Here is a 15084-nt window from a genome sequence, read left to right on the forward strand (position 1 = left end):
TGGCGGTACCTTACTGGAAGGGACATGCTTTGGGCAAAAATTGTTAGGTCCATATATGGTGAGGTTGAGTGGGGAGAGACAGGTATGGAAAACGCGGGGAAAGGTAGATTTAGAGATGGGTGGTGGCCGAAGATCGTTTCTGCGGTGGGAGGGGCGAGCAATTTTTGGTTTGTTCAAAATTTGAAGCCAAAGGTGGGGGATGGGAAGACCTTTAAATTCTGGACTCAGTGGTGGGTTGGTCAAAAGCCGTTGAAGTTTACTTTTCCTAGACTTTTTCAGTTGAGTGCGAATAAAGAAGCTGCAATCTGTGAAGTTGGGGAATGGACTGATACTGGATGGTGTTGGGATTTAAGGTGGAGAAGAGAGCTGTTTGAGAGAGAGAGGGAAGGAGTTTCGGAGCTGCTTAGCCTTGTTTCTGGTACAAATCTGTGTGCAGGTAACAAGGACGGATGGACATGGAATGGCGACACTGGGAGAGGCTTTACAACCAAGTCCGCTTATGAAGCTATTAAAGATCAAGCAAACGAGACTACGGAGGCGGTGGAGGAAACTGATACGAGTACGAAGGTGTGGAAGATCCCTATTCCAAACAAAGTCAAGCTTACCGCATGGAGAATTTTGAAGAACAGAATTCCGACGTGTGACAACCTCTTGAGAAGAAATGTGATGTTGTGTGAAGTCGAGGTGGGATGTAACGCCTGTTTTCATCGGCAGGAATCCACGAACCACGTGTTGATCCATTGTCCAAAGACCTCAAAGGTATGGGAAGCAATCTTTCAATGGCTCGGTGTTAGCATGGCGCAACCATATGACGTGCACTCGCACTTCCAGTTCTTTACTAGTTTGAGTGGCCGGAAAAGAAATAAGAAGCTCTTGATGGCTCTTTGGTGTTGTACTACTTGGCTTATTTGGAAAATGCGGAATGAGAGTAGATTTGAGAACAAAAGATGGGAGAGTGCAAACTTGTTTGGAGAAATCAAAGCTAGAGTGTGGAGTTGGGGTAGAATTTTTGGTTTTGTTAATGATGGAGTTGGGTTTCATAGGTGGATGTCGAATGATGAATCCCCGATGATTTTGTAATCTTCTTGGTACTACTGGTGCCTTATCGTTCTATAATATTTACTTTCCTTATCAAAAAAAAAAAAGCATTATTGAAACTGTATACCATGGAGAATTATAAGATAACGTGAAAACCGGTCCAAAATCCTAAGGAAGTTGCATTAATAAATTAAAATAATGCATCAACGGGAAAAGAGATAATTAATGAAGCAAACATCTGAAACATAAATTAAGATTATTTACAGCTTGGCATTCCGATGTGTTCCCACGCCCTATGCTTCCTTCACTATATATTCACGCTCATTACTGCATAGTTTTAACACAATACAAATAATTAAGTTCAATATATAGTTTTCAGAGATTGATTTGATCAATACCTTTCTTTCTTTCTTTTTTGTGGAGAAAAATAAGCAAAAATGATGAGGAGAGAAGGTGGGTTTGATTTTATAGTGATATCGTTGGTGGTGGCGCTAGGGCTGAGCTTGTACGTGGGGCGGATGCAGGCGGCGGTGACGCTGCCGCCGGAGGCGAAGCCGCTGCAGCGGCATTTTTACAAGAAGCTCAACACGTGCGCGAATGTGGAAGCGTTTGTGAATCATCAAGTGAATTTGTGGTGGAATAGAGAGAAGAACATCACGGCCAAGCTGCTTAAGTTAGTATATTCCGACTGCATGGTTAATGTGAGTCTCATTAATTCTTTTTTCATTTCCATTCACCAAATTAAAGGATTAAAAAAACACACACACACACACACACACTGGTAATTAGTGTTATATTAATCGGTTGCTAATATTGTCGTTAAATATATGCTTGTCTTAGCTAATTGATCATATAGAAATTAGTACTATTAATTAACTTTTCGAATGATGCATGGCAACGAGACGAAAGAATGTTAATCCAAAGCTCACAATATATATTGTGGATCGATTCAAACTCAAAATTCATAGAATTGTTTTAGACATAAAAAAAAAAAAAAAATCCACATAACAAGGCTAGATCTTGATGTATGGTTTATTCTTTTGACGATGGCTTCATTAATATAATACTAACTTGGATCAATCGAATCACTTTCCACTATATCATGAGTTGAATTAATGATTCACAGTCTCCAACATAATCATGCAATCTTAATTATTAGAGCATTTATTGATTGTCTAAGTTTAGAATATGGAAGTGATTATATAATGATGAATAAATGCAATGCAGGGGTGCGACGCATCGATTCTACTGGACGGCCCAAACACAGAGAAAAACTCTGGGAAAAACTCAATGTTGGATGGCTTCATATTGATCGACAAGATCAAGAAGGTTCTAGAAATCCGGTGCCCCCGCGCTGTTTCTTGCGCTGACATTCTCCAACTTGCTACCAGAGATGCTCTACATTTGGTATTTCTCTCTCTGTCTCTCTGCTTAATTAATTAGTTAGCATTAATATTAATATTAATGAATGGGCGGCGGCGGCGACAGGCGGGAGCACCGTCGTACCCAGTTTTCTTAGGTAGAAGAGATGGAATGGAGTCAAAAGCATCATGGGTGGATCTCCCCTCGCCGGCCATCTCCATCGATCAAGGCATCGCCTATTTCAAATCCAAGGGCCTTGACGATATGGACTACGCTACTCTTCTAGGTACCCAATTTTGCATTTTACTATACTAAACACAACAAAACTGCCCTTTAATTCTTTAAAAATAAATATAATATATGTAAAACACTATTATATGAACAAGAAATTAATTTCGATAAGGATGAATATATTGTTATATTACATACTAATAAAAAGGAGTCTTGGTCAGGAGCGCACACGATGGGAAAAACGCACTGCGCCAATGTGAATGGGCGTCTCTACAACTTGAACAACACCGGCAAAGCCGACCCCTCCATGAGCAAATCCGAGCTCGACAAACTACGAAAGCAATGCCCCAAATCCCTCAAGCAGGGGCAGAAAGACCCCACGGTGTTCTTGACGGACAAAAATGGAGAGCAGTACAAGTTCAGCAACACCTACTACGTGAACGTGGTGGCCAACAGCGCAGTATTGAAGGTGGATCAAGATCTGCTCCGCAACTACAACACCACGCAGCTCGCGCTCGAATACGCGGGCGCCTTCGAGCACTTGAGGCGCCAGTTTGCGCTGTCGATGAGCAGGATGGGATCGCTCAAGGTGCTCACGGGGATGCAAGGGGAGATTCGACAAAACTGCCGTTTCACCAACAAAAACAATCCCTATATCAACTAGGAATTCACCACTCCAAATAAATTCTTCCAGATTCCGTTTCTTCTTCTTCTTTTTTTTAGGCTTTCGTTTTGTTTTTACTGTGATGGAGTGTGGAGAAGTCATGTTATATTTTTTTGCACTGCATTAGTGCTGCTATATAAACATGGTACAGTATTTGGGATTTAATAAAGTGTTTTTTTAACTAGTGTGGCGTCACACTAGTTTATTTATGCACCCGTAGATATTATTGTTAAACTTTCAACATTATTTGTTAAAATTTGATTAAAAGGAATTTTCAAAATTTATTATTGGTTAGAATTAAAATCCCAGGCGCAGAGTGTTAAGGTAGTGAGTGGGAAGGATTGGATATACATACATGCATGCAAAGTATTGGGAGTGGCTACGCAACGAAGCGAGCCTCATTATCTTCTGGCACCACAATGTCAACCCTCATCATCGGCTTGTACTTGTTAGGCACACGGGCACCCGCCTGCACGCACACCTCCACCACCGCCGGAGCCTTGCCGTAGAAACTCTTGAGCGCGCTCTTCAACTGAGGCCCTTTCGGGTCTTCCACATGCCACACGTAATTCGGCGGGAACACCTCGTCAACCGTTGCGTCTTGCCACCCGTGCTTCCCGTCCCTCCATTGATGCTTGAACTCTCCGCAGAGCTTCGCGTTGTGGCCCCACGGCCCCACGTGCACCTCCGAGCAGTACCCGCATGCCTTGACTCTGTATTTCCTCATCAGCTTCGTCACGCCCCATCTGACCTTCTCGTACGCATTGATGGTCGCCTGTGCAACCCCAGGGACCTCCTGCTCCGTAGGGGGAGGGAACCGCTCCAGGGCCTGGTAGGTGTCGAGCTCGACTATCTGCGACCCTGGACTACCCGGTTGGAAGGGTGTAGGCTCGTCAACATATCCACCGATGTCGATAACTTTTTTACCGAGCATTCGGATTGGTTCTGTTCTCCTTCTTGAAGGATATTCTGGCAATTCGACGCCGGCTTGGATGCAGAGCTCAACTACCGCAGGAATCCTGTCGTAGCTGAATCTGGTTTCGTGCTTAATTCGCCGGCCATATGGATCGTACATATGGTACGACTCGATGGGGGTGAGGACATCGTTGATGGAACCCTTTATCCACGAATGGTAACTTCTGCGGCTTCCACTTGTTGGGCCATGACAATCTTGAATCTTGTGACCAATCTGGGCAACATGAATTTCTGAGCACTCACTGCAAGATGAAGCACAAGAAAATTACTCGAAGGGATATATAAATCAACATAAACAGTGGGCGAGAGAGCAGATTGAAATGCGCTCTAGTTTGGTGCAGTACCTGCAAGCATGGACTGGAACAACATGCAAAAGCTGCGCTAGTCCGCTGATTAAAACTTTCCAAGCATCAAGTACTTCATAAGCCACTGGTATCAGGTCAGGTACGAGGATTCCGTTTCTTGGAGGCTCGAGGGGTTTCTCAATCCCCATTTGTGCAAGCCTCTTATCTTCTCTTGCTGCTTCCTGAATCTTCTTTAGAGGAATGGGAAAGGGCTTCTTCTTCTTCTTTGGCAATACTGGTGGAAGATCCACATTCTGGGGTAATATCTCATGCTTCCTCACGCCACGACGATAGTTAGTCCTTCTATATCCGCAACAGAATATTTCTGGTCTCAATCTGGAATTAGTATTGGTATACACAAGGCGAACCTGAAACTACAAAAGCAGCTGTCAACCTACTTCAGGACAATATTTTAAGTAACCTTTCATTTACTATTCACGAATTAATTCTTATCAAGATTAAAGCTAAAAGATCTCAACAGGTCATTGGGAGTGGCAAACTAATAAAGTGTGCTTGTGAAATAAACTAAACGGGGCACAAAGCAGAAGGCAGGGGCACACAGTTTACATCATCAAAGGGCTAATCTTCTTTGATATTAATGAGATGCAAAATAAATTATCAAATCAAGATGTAGGTGATGAATCTTTAATACAGGAAGCTTCTAGGTGATCTACTTTGATGAGACCAAACATGTTTAAAGTCACCAAGCAGCCATAAACAAGACAAGAAATGACAAACATGCTTAACAGAAACAAGAGAAATATGCAATTGCAGAAAGAGAACCTTTTGTCCATGGAAAATTGGTCTTGGAACTGGAGTATCATACGTCTTAATTTCTACCGGACCTAGTGAAGCACCTGGCAAGAAAAACATAAAGCATAAAACATGCCATAGTTGCAAATGATAATGCTGAAGGAAGAGAGAAAGAAACAACAACAACAAAAAAACAAATTGGAGATAGATGCCTCAATTTGATTGTGATCACCCATCCCAGCCATCAAAACAGTGTTGTATTCTTTGTTAGATAAAGAAAAATGGAATGGGGAAACTGTATCAGCCTATCAGGTTATTGATATAATCTCAAATCTTAAGTAATCAGTCATAAAAAGGTTATTGGAAAAAATTGTAATGCTTACCCCCGTTTGGTGGAGTCCATGGCACAAAAGCACCAATCGATGGTTGTTGGAGCATTTAAACTCCGGCAGGGTTTCCTTTCCGCCCCAAAGAGAAAACTAACTTAAAAACCTGCAACTAAAATGCATAGGTATGATAAGGAAATAGCATATTGAGAAAATATCACTGCGAAGACTAAAATTGGGTCGTGCTATTGGCCAAAGTGAAGTTCATTATTACACTCTATGATATTCTACAGCAATTGAAGAGCAACTCTGAACTTAGAATCTAAAAATTTGGGGCTCACAATTTAGGGCTCTAGAATTTTGAGTTAGGGAATTGTTGCGCACACAGCGGCGGTCTAAGCTCACGGAGGCAGCGACACTCGGACGGCGAGCAGCACCTCGCGCCGGCGCTTGAATTTCGGCGAGTTGGCGAAGAAGGAGAGATTGGTGTGAGATGGTGCGGGCGACGTGGGTGAAGCTAAGAGAGAGAGAAAGAAAGATATGGTGTGCTGAATTTCTGGATTGAGAGAGAGAGAGACTGGTTTACTGATACTGAAGTGTGCCGAGAGTGAAAGGGGACAACGGGAGAAAGAGAGTGGGAACAATAAAAATTAGTACTAGTAATTTATTGTTTGTCAAAAATCTGAATTCGATTCCAAACCTTTTACATGAGACTACTTTTAGTTTTATAAATGTAAAAGTAATTTATAACTACTCCCTCGGTTCCACTGTATGTAATATGTATGTCCGTGAGACCTTTTTTTTGGACACAGAAATTAAGAAAAATGTATTTTATTCGTAGGTGAAAAAATAAAAATATGTTTAAATGGTAAAATCTTTACCAAAAAAGGAAAGAATCTCACTTACAGTAGGACGCCTTAAATAGAAAGAGACTGAGATACAATGGGACGGAGAGAGTATTTTATTAATTTGTTTACCCATTAATAAAAATAAGACGAGAATAGAGACCGAAGGGCAATTTGCTAAGAACGGGTAACACTTATTTATTTGGGTTAATGCCGTGAAAAACCATGAACTTTGGTTGGATTTCCAAACTTTCCATGAACTTTTTTTTTTTATCAAAAAAATCCATGAATTTAATCGTCTGAACAATTTTTTCATACTTTTTTGCTCTGTTGAAGCTCCGAGTTGACATGGCAATTACGAGTTGACATGGCACCAATATAGCGCCTATTATGACTGAAAATTGACACATGGAAAAAAAGAGCAAAAAGAAAAGAAATAAAACCCCCCATCGTCTCCCCCCTTTCCCCCACCCCCCAAACCCTAATTTCCCCTCCTTTCGCCCGCCGCTGCCGCCACCGCTGAAAGGGCTCTGCGGCTCCCAGATCGAAAATCCCCACCCCCATCGTCTCCCCCCTTTCCCCCACCCCAAATCCTAATTTCCCTTCCTTTCGCCTGCCGCCGTCGCTGAGAGGGCTCTGCGGCTCCCAGATCGAAAATCCCCACCCCCATCGTCTCCCCCCTTTCCCCCACCCTCAAATCCTAATTTCCCCTCCTTCCACACGCCGCCGCACCATATTCGCCTCCCCTGCCGCCGCCGCCGAGAGGGCTCTGCAAATAGAGGACAAAAATCCCCTGCCGCTCCCAGATCGAAAATCTCCTGCCGCTGAGAGAGCTCTGCAAATAGAGGACAAAATCCCCTGCCGGTGAATTTGACGGCGATGGCAGTGAATTTGACGAAGTTGCCTTGGATCTCCATCCGTCGCCCGATCCCCCCCTCTCCCTCTCTGTTGTTGGCGGTCGCTGCGGTGGCTCGCAGCAGCTCCGGCAAGTCGCGCCTCCGCCGGGTGGCTCGCGGCTGCTGCTGGAATTTAAGGTAAAACGATGTCGTTATATTTCCCATCTAAACGACGTCGTTTTATCTCCCGTCCGGCATTGCCATGTCATATTTCAGGTCACTTAAAAATGCCATGTCAACACTTAATTTGGGAATTTTTGAAAATCATAAAAAAATTGTTCAGACCATTAAATTCATGGAATTTTTGATAAAAAAAAGTTCATGAAAAGTTTGGAAATCCGACCAAACTTCATGGTTTTTCACGGCATTAACCCTATTTATTTTTAAGATGTTGAATAGATTTATCTTTAGCTATCCCAAGTTGGTATAAAATCACTTTATTTTTGTGTCACTAAAAATTTATAAATTAAAGACTTTTCGAATAAATGTCTAAACTTACCTTTTAAATGATAAATAAAAAACGGAAATCCAAAAGAATTAAAAAAAAAAAATCCTTAACACATCCGTCAAATACTCATCTATTTATATCGTTGTAATTGTGTTTTTGTGGATATATGAATATCATCTTACTAATATTGTTGGGTTTTTTTACGCAAAAACAAGAATTTATCTATCATATTTAAATTTTCAAATATGATACATCTCTTCTATGTAGCTTGCAAGTTACTACTACACAAAAGCGGCAATAGGTTCTCACAGCATTTAGAAAAGAAAAAGATAAAAAAGAGAGCATACTCTAGTGCATCTAGATGCACATTGCGTCCACCCTAGTTACATTCAAATTGCAATTCATAAATTCTAATTGATGATTAATAAACCCTAATGGAAATTGATGAACCCTAATTGGATTAGATGACCCGTACATCCAGATATATACACAAGTTTTTGCCACAAAAAAGAAAAAAAGGAGTGGCACCACAATGAACGTGTGCCCATGTAAGGTACAGTCAGACAAGCACATTCCAATTCAGTATCACCACATACAGAATCAGCAGAAGAGTTAGCATCTTCAAAGTCGGCCCATTTGTAGAATCAGTTTGTTAGTTGAGTAAGGCTGAATGCTCCTTCGTAGCACTCACAAACATGTCGTATCTGAAACTATGAGTTGGTCCCTATTGTCCATCGAGAGTTCCAAGTGCCTCTGTTAGAAGTCTCTGTGCTTCCTCTCTTCTCCTGATCATCGGATAGAAACATGATGTCACACAGTGGAAAGCATGTCAAAACTTTATTATTAATATGTGGTGCAAGAATGTAGCATGGATGATAGAGTTTAGACACAGAGGATACTGACATTGCAACATTGATCTTGCTTAAATCATGCTTCTTGCATGCTATATGAATCAAGCAAAACTAGCTCAAATGATAGAGATTATCAAGGGCCTTGGGATATCCCAAAGTTTCAGAGTTCATCAAAGTAAACAAGGGATGAGCTTTACTATTTTTACTATCTAGGCTAATCCTAAGTAATTAATTACTGCAAAGCTAGGTAGATTTCAGCTTTAACAAATCTGGAAACCTAAGGATCAAAGGATATGTCTGGGACAGCCTTATTGCAACGAAATATTGACTGCAGATGCACCAAACATTTGGCCAGAGATATTTCATATACAGAGTCCTAAAGTCCAAGTCAGACAGAAGAGGAATGTTTACCGCTTCACTATAGTGGCTATAAGAAACCAATGCAGCAGAAGCCATCTACAAACTAGAGAAGAGACATGCCCCATTTGCAGATTCTGTCATTATTCCATTGAAACTGACAGCATCTCGAAAAACTTAAAGCTCTTGTCTCCTCCCATCACAAAATATAATTAATTTATAGTACTATTTTACATCTGAAATCATATTTCTTTAAGCTAATTGCTACAAAAGACTAGCACCAGAATCCATTTAAGTGCTGTCAATAACAGAGAGAAAACTGTAATGAGCAAAAACCTTATGGTCCTTATCCTTGCTAGAGTATTGGCAACAGCATGTTACACAATGAAAGTTTTCTTACCACTGCCAACCATACTTCGTTAGTGAAAAGTGGAAGGCACATGAAACTGAAATATAAAGTGTATAAGTCTCATTCATGATACAAAAAGTCCATTGGAGAGCTTGGCAGAGGTGACATACCTTTTAATGTCCTCCACAGCTTGTTTACGCCGCTGTATCTGGAGTTCTAGAATATGGATCAATGTTGCTCTAGCCTGATAAGATATAGGTACAATGTGAATAAAGAAGAAGATAAAAGCCAAAATTTGTTTCTTCAATCAAACAACTAAATCAATGTAGAGATACTTCACCTGGTGCGGACGCAGAGAATTCAGAAGGTGATATAAATTCTTGAAAATTAAAGAGATGTCTTCTACTCTCCTAGCATACTGCGATGGACGCTCTACAAGAACATCAGCAAGCTCCAAAATATTTAACTGCAATTCCCTGTTAAGAGACCTGAGCTCTTTCTTGAAATCTAATGGAAAATCAAACGAACAAACTTCAGTTTTGGACAGCATTCTCTCACCAAAGTAAGAATAATACAGAAGATATCTACCTAAAGATATGAAATATAAGTAATTTTGCTAGATTACATCTTCATAAGCATGAGAACATGGATATTTCAACAAGAACAACAATACTAAAAACGGAAGAATACTCTTAACCTTTTTTTGTACATTAATAATAGCAAACTATATGCTTGATTTGATTGCTGGACTGAAATTTGATTTCCTGGTATAGAATAAAACTATCCATGCAGCTTTACACTCTTCCAATTTGCATATGAAACACATATTATGTCTGGTGTTTTAACTTTTAATACGTGCCAGGAACTAACACCATAACGAGGTTAAGACTATAAATTCTATAACCTATCAGTATCATTTCCAGATATCATCTAGGTTGCATGTTATAAAGAAAAGGTAACTATTCAATCTTAACTTCTAGGGTTCTCTTTTTCATGCCCAACCTGATGTTTGTAGTGCATTCCATGGTAGATGCTGTCATCTGCTGCTGAGACAATAGCCTTATGGGAACTAAATGGTATACCAAGTTCTGTATTAATTAATAGATAAGAAAGTTAAGGGACAGCATACCTTTCAGGCACGGGCTTGGATTTGTAGAATAGACTAAGGTTCCTTTAAATACTATCTGTGACTAATGTAAATGAGTATTCCACATATTCAAAGTGGACATTCAAGTCCAGATAAAAAGAAGGAGTAGTAATTTATGAAAAGCCACAGTATCCCTTGTCAAAATTTTGTATTTTTTTCGTGCTGAAGCTCTCAAAGCTTATCTATAACTCAGCTTTAGCTCACACCAAACCTGAGCCAACTGTGTATTAAGCAGTAGTAACAAAACTTCACATCTGACCAGCAAAGTGGAATGGCTAATTTACGGATAAGAAATGTGGTCAGATGAAATGTTCACCAACACAAACTTCTGACCATTTTAGACGTATCCAGAGAGATGAAAAGCATTGGACTTACATTATCATTTAATCTCATAAGCAACCTAAGCTATAAAACAGTGAAAGTTTTAAGTGAGCAGCGCTCAAACTATGAATACTGTTTACACACAAGAAACAAACATCGTCTAAAAGAACAAAAAAGCAAACAAAACAATGAAGTAATTGGCAATTTAAGTTTCCAAATTAACTCAATTAAGTTTCAAATTAACTTTAGAATTCTATGTTGCGTGAAAAGTACAAATTCGAGGCACATACCGATATTGGGCCCTTTAGGGTACAACTGACGAACACCCTGTTCTTCTAGACCTGGAAGGACATCATCCGTCTACAAGATAATTAAAAGACAAGGTTAGAGAAACAAATATCACATCCCCCAATTCGATTGTTTTTAATAGGTAACTGCATTCTACAACTGCAGCATATAGTAATTTAGGTCTTGGAGAAAAGCCTTCAAGGGAATATCATGTTTTATAACTACATAAAATAAGAAGGAAACACAACAGTTGATAATTCTCGTATACATGAGAAGATAGAAGTTGGAAATTGAGGGATACCGTGTAGCTGGCGCCATAGAGGAGGTAGGGGCCCTGAATAGGAGGCGGCGGCGCGGGGCAGGAATCGGGATCCTCGGAATAGTTTTTGTAGAGCCTGTAATACGGCGGGGGCGGTGGATAAGTCGCCGTTGCCATCGTATTGTCGGAGAGGAATGCTAGCGAGAGAACGAAGAAGGATCTGAGAGAGACGATCGGCAATTACTGTCACTGAAGTGAAGAGGAGTATTTTTTTCGTGAATTTTCACTTTTCTACACACAGAAAATGTCATTTTATAACACCGAAACTATGGCGCGGACGTATTAAATTTAATTAGGTGGAAAATATTTTTTTATTACTTATTTTCCTTTGTTTTACTTCTAAGATAAATGATTTTATTCCGTCTCAAAAAAAGAAAAGATAAATGATTTTATTTTGATAATAAAAAATAAAAATAATATAAACCTAACAAGCAAAATCTAATTCCCAAAAAAAAAAGAACAAGCAAAATCAAAATTGGAGTAAAATTCGTGTATGTTAAATTAAACGCTAAATTTTATTCACTTCACCCCAATATATACCTTTGAATTATAATTTTAACAATAATCTTCTACTTTTTTAGTCCACAAAAAATAATTTTTTGTTATCATTTTTGGACGTTTAAAAGTATTCTAGTCTATTTTCATTAAAACTCGTGAGGTCTATATTTAAAACTATTTTTGTGCACTGATGAAGTATTATAATTTATTAACTTTTAATAAGCTTCAATTAAAATTTTATAATTAATTTGACTAGAAGTAATTAATTTATAAAACATAATCATGAAGTAATCAACTCTAAGGAAAACACCAATTACGAATTTACGATTATCAACTAAAAGTGAAAAAGAATAAGAAAAACCTGAGCTAAAAGTTGCAACAGAAAAACCAAATAATAATAAATAAATAAAAGTAAAACGGCGTCGTTTTGGAGCACAGCATAGTTGGTGTGGTGATGGTGGTGTGTAGTTTCTCCCCTGCAGAGGATCTTCTTCATTGTAGTCAATATTGTAGAATCAAAACACCCCTTAAAAAAAACGGCAGATAAAAGCCACAGAACAATTGTGTTCTGACTAGAAAATCCCCAAATTGACTTCTTCTGCCCTAGTTCACTCAATTCTCCAATTCAGGGTCGAGGTCTCCCTGAAGAAGTAATAATGTGCAGCTTCAAACTCCAGTTTTCTCAACTCTGCCTTCAACAGAAGCCTCAGATTCCGACCTTTGTTCACTCACTGAGAATTACTTGCGGAGGTCTTAGAAATGGCCCCAGAAAACCTATGTGGAGGACGCGAGTGCTCTCCTCTGAAGCCATTCAAGCAGTTCAGTCCTTGAAATTGGCACAAAAATCGCCTTCTAAATTGGAGCAGGTTTTCACCACCAAGCTCAGCAGGCTTTTGAAGGCCGATTTAGAGGACACCTTGGCCGAGTTGCAGAGGCAAAATGAATTGGACTTAGCCCTCAAGGTATGTTGTCTAATTTTATTGTCGCATGCATCTTTGTTGAGATTTAATCTTTATTGAAGTTTTTATTTTTATTTTTTTCGTTTTTGTGCATGTATTGGGACTGAACATAGAGAACTTCTGTTTAGGGCTTGAGGTGCCAGTTGAGAACTGAATTTTCATATACAACATAGTAGTCATTTCTTTTGCTTCTATTTTCATCAGCTCTGTTATTTTTATCTACTCTGTTTGAATGTGCTTATCACCTAAATCACTAGGTTTCAGGTGTTTAATTTTGTGAGGAAAGAGACGTGGTATGTACCGGATCTGTCTCTGTTCAACGACATGATATTGATGATGGGTAAACGTAAAATGATTGAGATGGTTGAACAACTTTTTCTGGAACTGCGAAATGAAGGCCTGCAACCTGATGCGAGAACCTATACCGAACTGATTGGAGCTTATTTCAAAGTTGGAATGGTGAGTAAAGCAATGGAAACGTATGAGTTGATGAAGGCTTCAGGTTATGTCCCGGATAAGTTAACTTTGACAATTTTGATAAGAAATCTAGAGAAGGCCGGTGAGAATTCCCTTTCAGAAGCTATAAGGAAAGAATGTGCTGAGTATTTTGATTACCCTAACAAGTTTCTTGAAGAAGTTGAAAGGCAGTATGTGAGTATCCATTACCTTCAAGCTCATCTTTTGTAGGTGGTGACTTTTGTTTCTGCATACTTATTTGCTTAAACATGAAATTATCTATGACCATTACTTTAGATGAACTTGATTGTTTAGGTTCTGGTGCCTTTTGATACCTTTTCAGCATGCAATAGTGGCACTTTTGTGAAATCTCGAGACCAGGCAGATACTCCTCTTGGCAGCCCCACTAGAGTCTCTGTTAAACAGAAAATCAACATTTTCTACCTGTTTCCATGGCTATGCATTAGAAGCAAGTGCCTTCACTTAGTTTAGTAAAGATGGTGTGAACTTGGCATATTTACCTTCTCTTCTTCTATTTTGGATTCCAAGTGTTTGGTTGATCACTTGATCTAGATCTTCTTTTCCCCCACCAACCTATGATGGTTTCACCTAGTGAATTTAGATTCCAGACTTATGGTTGATTGGAAACCGAGATGCATCTAGAGCTAAGAATACTTTGGGTAGCACTCGCTTTTTCTCTAACTTTATAGTTGGGAGTTTTCGTATTTGCTATATTAGGATGATAGTTTCTGATAGTCCTTTGCCTCAACATGCCAAAGGCCCAGAGGATAGATACTCTTTTGAAACAGCGCATTTTGCTATGTAATCATGAAATTTCTAAACATTGTTTGAAGTCCTTGTGTGAGAAATCTGAATTATAAGTAAAACATAATAGTGAATTCAAGAGGGTTCTCAGAAATTGTTGCAGAGTATGTGTTACATTTCAGCTGCAACTTTATGATTTTTAAGAGGCTTTAGCTTACAGGACTTAGCATGTGTACATGTTTGTGACCTATTTTTAAGTTTTCTATTTAATGAAACTGCCAATTTTTTTCTTCTTTATATCATAAGTTGTAGTGGATTTAACTTCCATCTGCCTCGGTATGATTTTCTTTAATAAATATTGTATGAAAATCATTTTCTTCCTAGTCTCCGTCTCATATGAGCTGTCTGTCTTGTTGCAGCCGAAGAGGAAGAAACTTGTCATCATCTGAAGAACGTGTCACGCGACTTTGTTCTGTCCCTTCATCGCATCGTCGATGGGGTGGAAGAGTTTGGTTGACTTACAACATAAAGACGATAAAGTACATATATTTTCATCTGGAACACAAACATCTAGCTAGCCATATCAAAGGACAAATATGTAAGTCCCTATTTCTTAGGATGGTAGAAAGGTAAAAATGTAGTTCCGTCTCTTACAAAAGATCCTAAATTCTTGCTTTGCTCATGTGAAAAAACAAAAATTTAGTTTATAAAATTTGGATCTTTTGTTAAAATGAAGTTGTAACCCTCTGTTGGATAAGGTTCAGAAGCCTACACATCTTGTTTTTATTAATAGTAACATAAAAATTTTAGTTTGTAACTTTGTATTGCTGAACACAGTCATGTGGAACTTCAATGATATGCTGTGTATTTTCATGAGGTTTCAAAGTTTAAA

At 39.2% G+C, this 15084-nt stretch overlaps 4 protein-coding genes across 10 annotated transcripts; 2 read left to right on the top strand and 2 right to left on the bottom strand.

Annotated features, from left to right (window-relative positions):
• The first annotated feature begins 1377 nt into the window (after nucleotides 1–1377).
• LOC130996523 (probable peroxidase 26) lies at nucleotides 1378–3508 on the top strand. Its single transcript, XM_057921824.1, has 4 exons — nucleotides 1378–1739; nucleotides 2266–2445; nucleotides 2527–2686; nucleotides 2853–3508. Exons 1-4 carry the CDS (start codon nucleotides 1476–1478, stop codon nucleotides 3293–3295), a joined length of 1047 nt encoding a protein of 348 aa, XP_057777807.1. The 5' UTR covers nucleotides 1378–1475; the 3' UTR covers nucleotides 3296–3508.
• On the bottom strand, nucleotides 2731–6383 carry LOC130995982 (APO protein 1, chloroplastic-like). Of its 5 annotated transcripts, XM_057921526.1 has the most exons (6): nucleotides 6035–6337; nucleotides 5751–5865; nucleotides 5398–5471; nucleotides 4615–4988; nucleotides 3651–4512; nucleotides 2731–3255 (listed from the first exon to the last, which is right to left on the bottom strand). In XM_057921526.1, the coding sequence occupies exons 2-5, from the start codon at nucleotides 5803–5805 to the stop codon at nucleotides 3675–3677; spliced, it is 1341 nt and encodes a 446-aa protein (XP_057777509.1). In that variant the 5' UTR covers nucleotides 5806–5865; nucleotides 6035–6337; the 3' UTR covers nucleotides 2731–3255; nucleotides 3651–3674. The 5 variants fall into 5 exon arrangements, with proteins under 5 accessions (XP_057777509.1, XP_057777513.1, XP_057777501.1 ...); XM_057921530.1 differs by lacking the exon at nucleotides 2731–3255 and having other exon boundaries at nucleotides 3552–4512; nucleotides 5751–5859; nucleotides 6035–6383; XM_057921518.1 differs by lacking the exon at nucleotides 2731–3255 and having other exon boundaries at nucleotides 3552–4512; nucleotides 6035–6383.
• A 1940-nt stretch (nucleotides 6384–8323) lies between these two features.
• LOC130996886 (mediator of RNA polymerase II transcription subunit 7a-like) lies at nucleotides 8324–11773 on the bottom strand. Of its 3 annotated transcripts, none has more exons than XM_057922173.1 (5): nucleotides 11497–11773; nucleotides 11198–11267; nucleotides 9780–9946; nucleotides 9610–9683; nucleotides 8324–8667 (listed from the first exon to the last, which is right to left on the bottom strand). In XM_057922173.1, exons 1-5 carry the CDS (start codon nucleotides 11629–11631, stop codon nucleotides 8607–8609), a joined length of 507 nt encoding a protein of 168 aa, XP_057778156.1. In that variant the 5' UTR covers nucleotides 11632–11773; the 3' UTR covers nucleotides 8324–8606. The 3 variants fall into 3 exon arrangements, with proteins under 3 accessions (XP_057778156.1, XP_057778150.1, XP_057778157.1); XM_057922167.1 differs by lacking the exon at nucleotides 8324–8667 and adding an exon at nucleotides 9282–9536 and having other exon boundaries at nucleotides 11497–11744; XM_057922174.1 differs by lacking the exon at nucleotides 8324–8667 and adding an exon at nucleotides 9282–9492 and having other exon boundaries at nucleotides 11497–11743.
• A 646-nt stretch (nucleotides 11774–12419) lies between these two features.
• Nucleotides 12420–15009, top strand: LOC130996784 (protein THYLAKOID ASSEMBLY 8-like, chloroplastic). The gene is made up of 3 exons (XM_057922091.1): nucleotides 12420–12974; nucleotides 13236–13622; nucleotides 14612–15009. The coding sequence occupies exons 1-3, from the start codon at nucleotides 12669–12671 to the stop codon at nucleotides 14639–14641; spliced, it is 723 nt and encodes a 240-aa protein (XP_057778074.1). The 5' UTR covers nucleotides 12420–12668; the 3' UTR covers nucleotides 14642–15009.
• The last annotated feature ends 75 nt before the right edge of the window (nucleotides 15010–15084 follow it).

Source organism: Salvia miltiorrhiza, chromosome 1, assembly GCF_028751815.1.
Source record: "Salvia miltiorrhiza cultivar Shanhuang (shh) chromosome 1, IMPLAD_Smil_shh, whole genome shotgun sequence".
NCBI lineage: Eukaryota > Viridiplantae > Streptophyta > Magnoliopsida > Lamiales > Lamiaceae > Salvia > Salvia miltiorrhiza.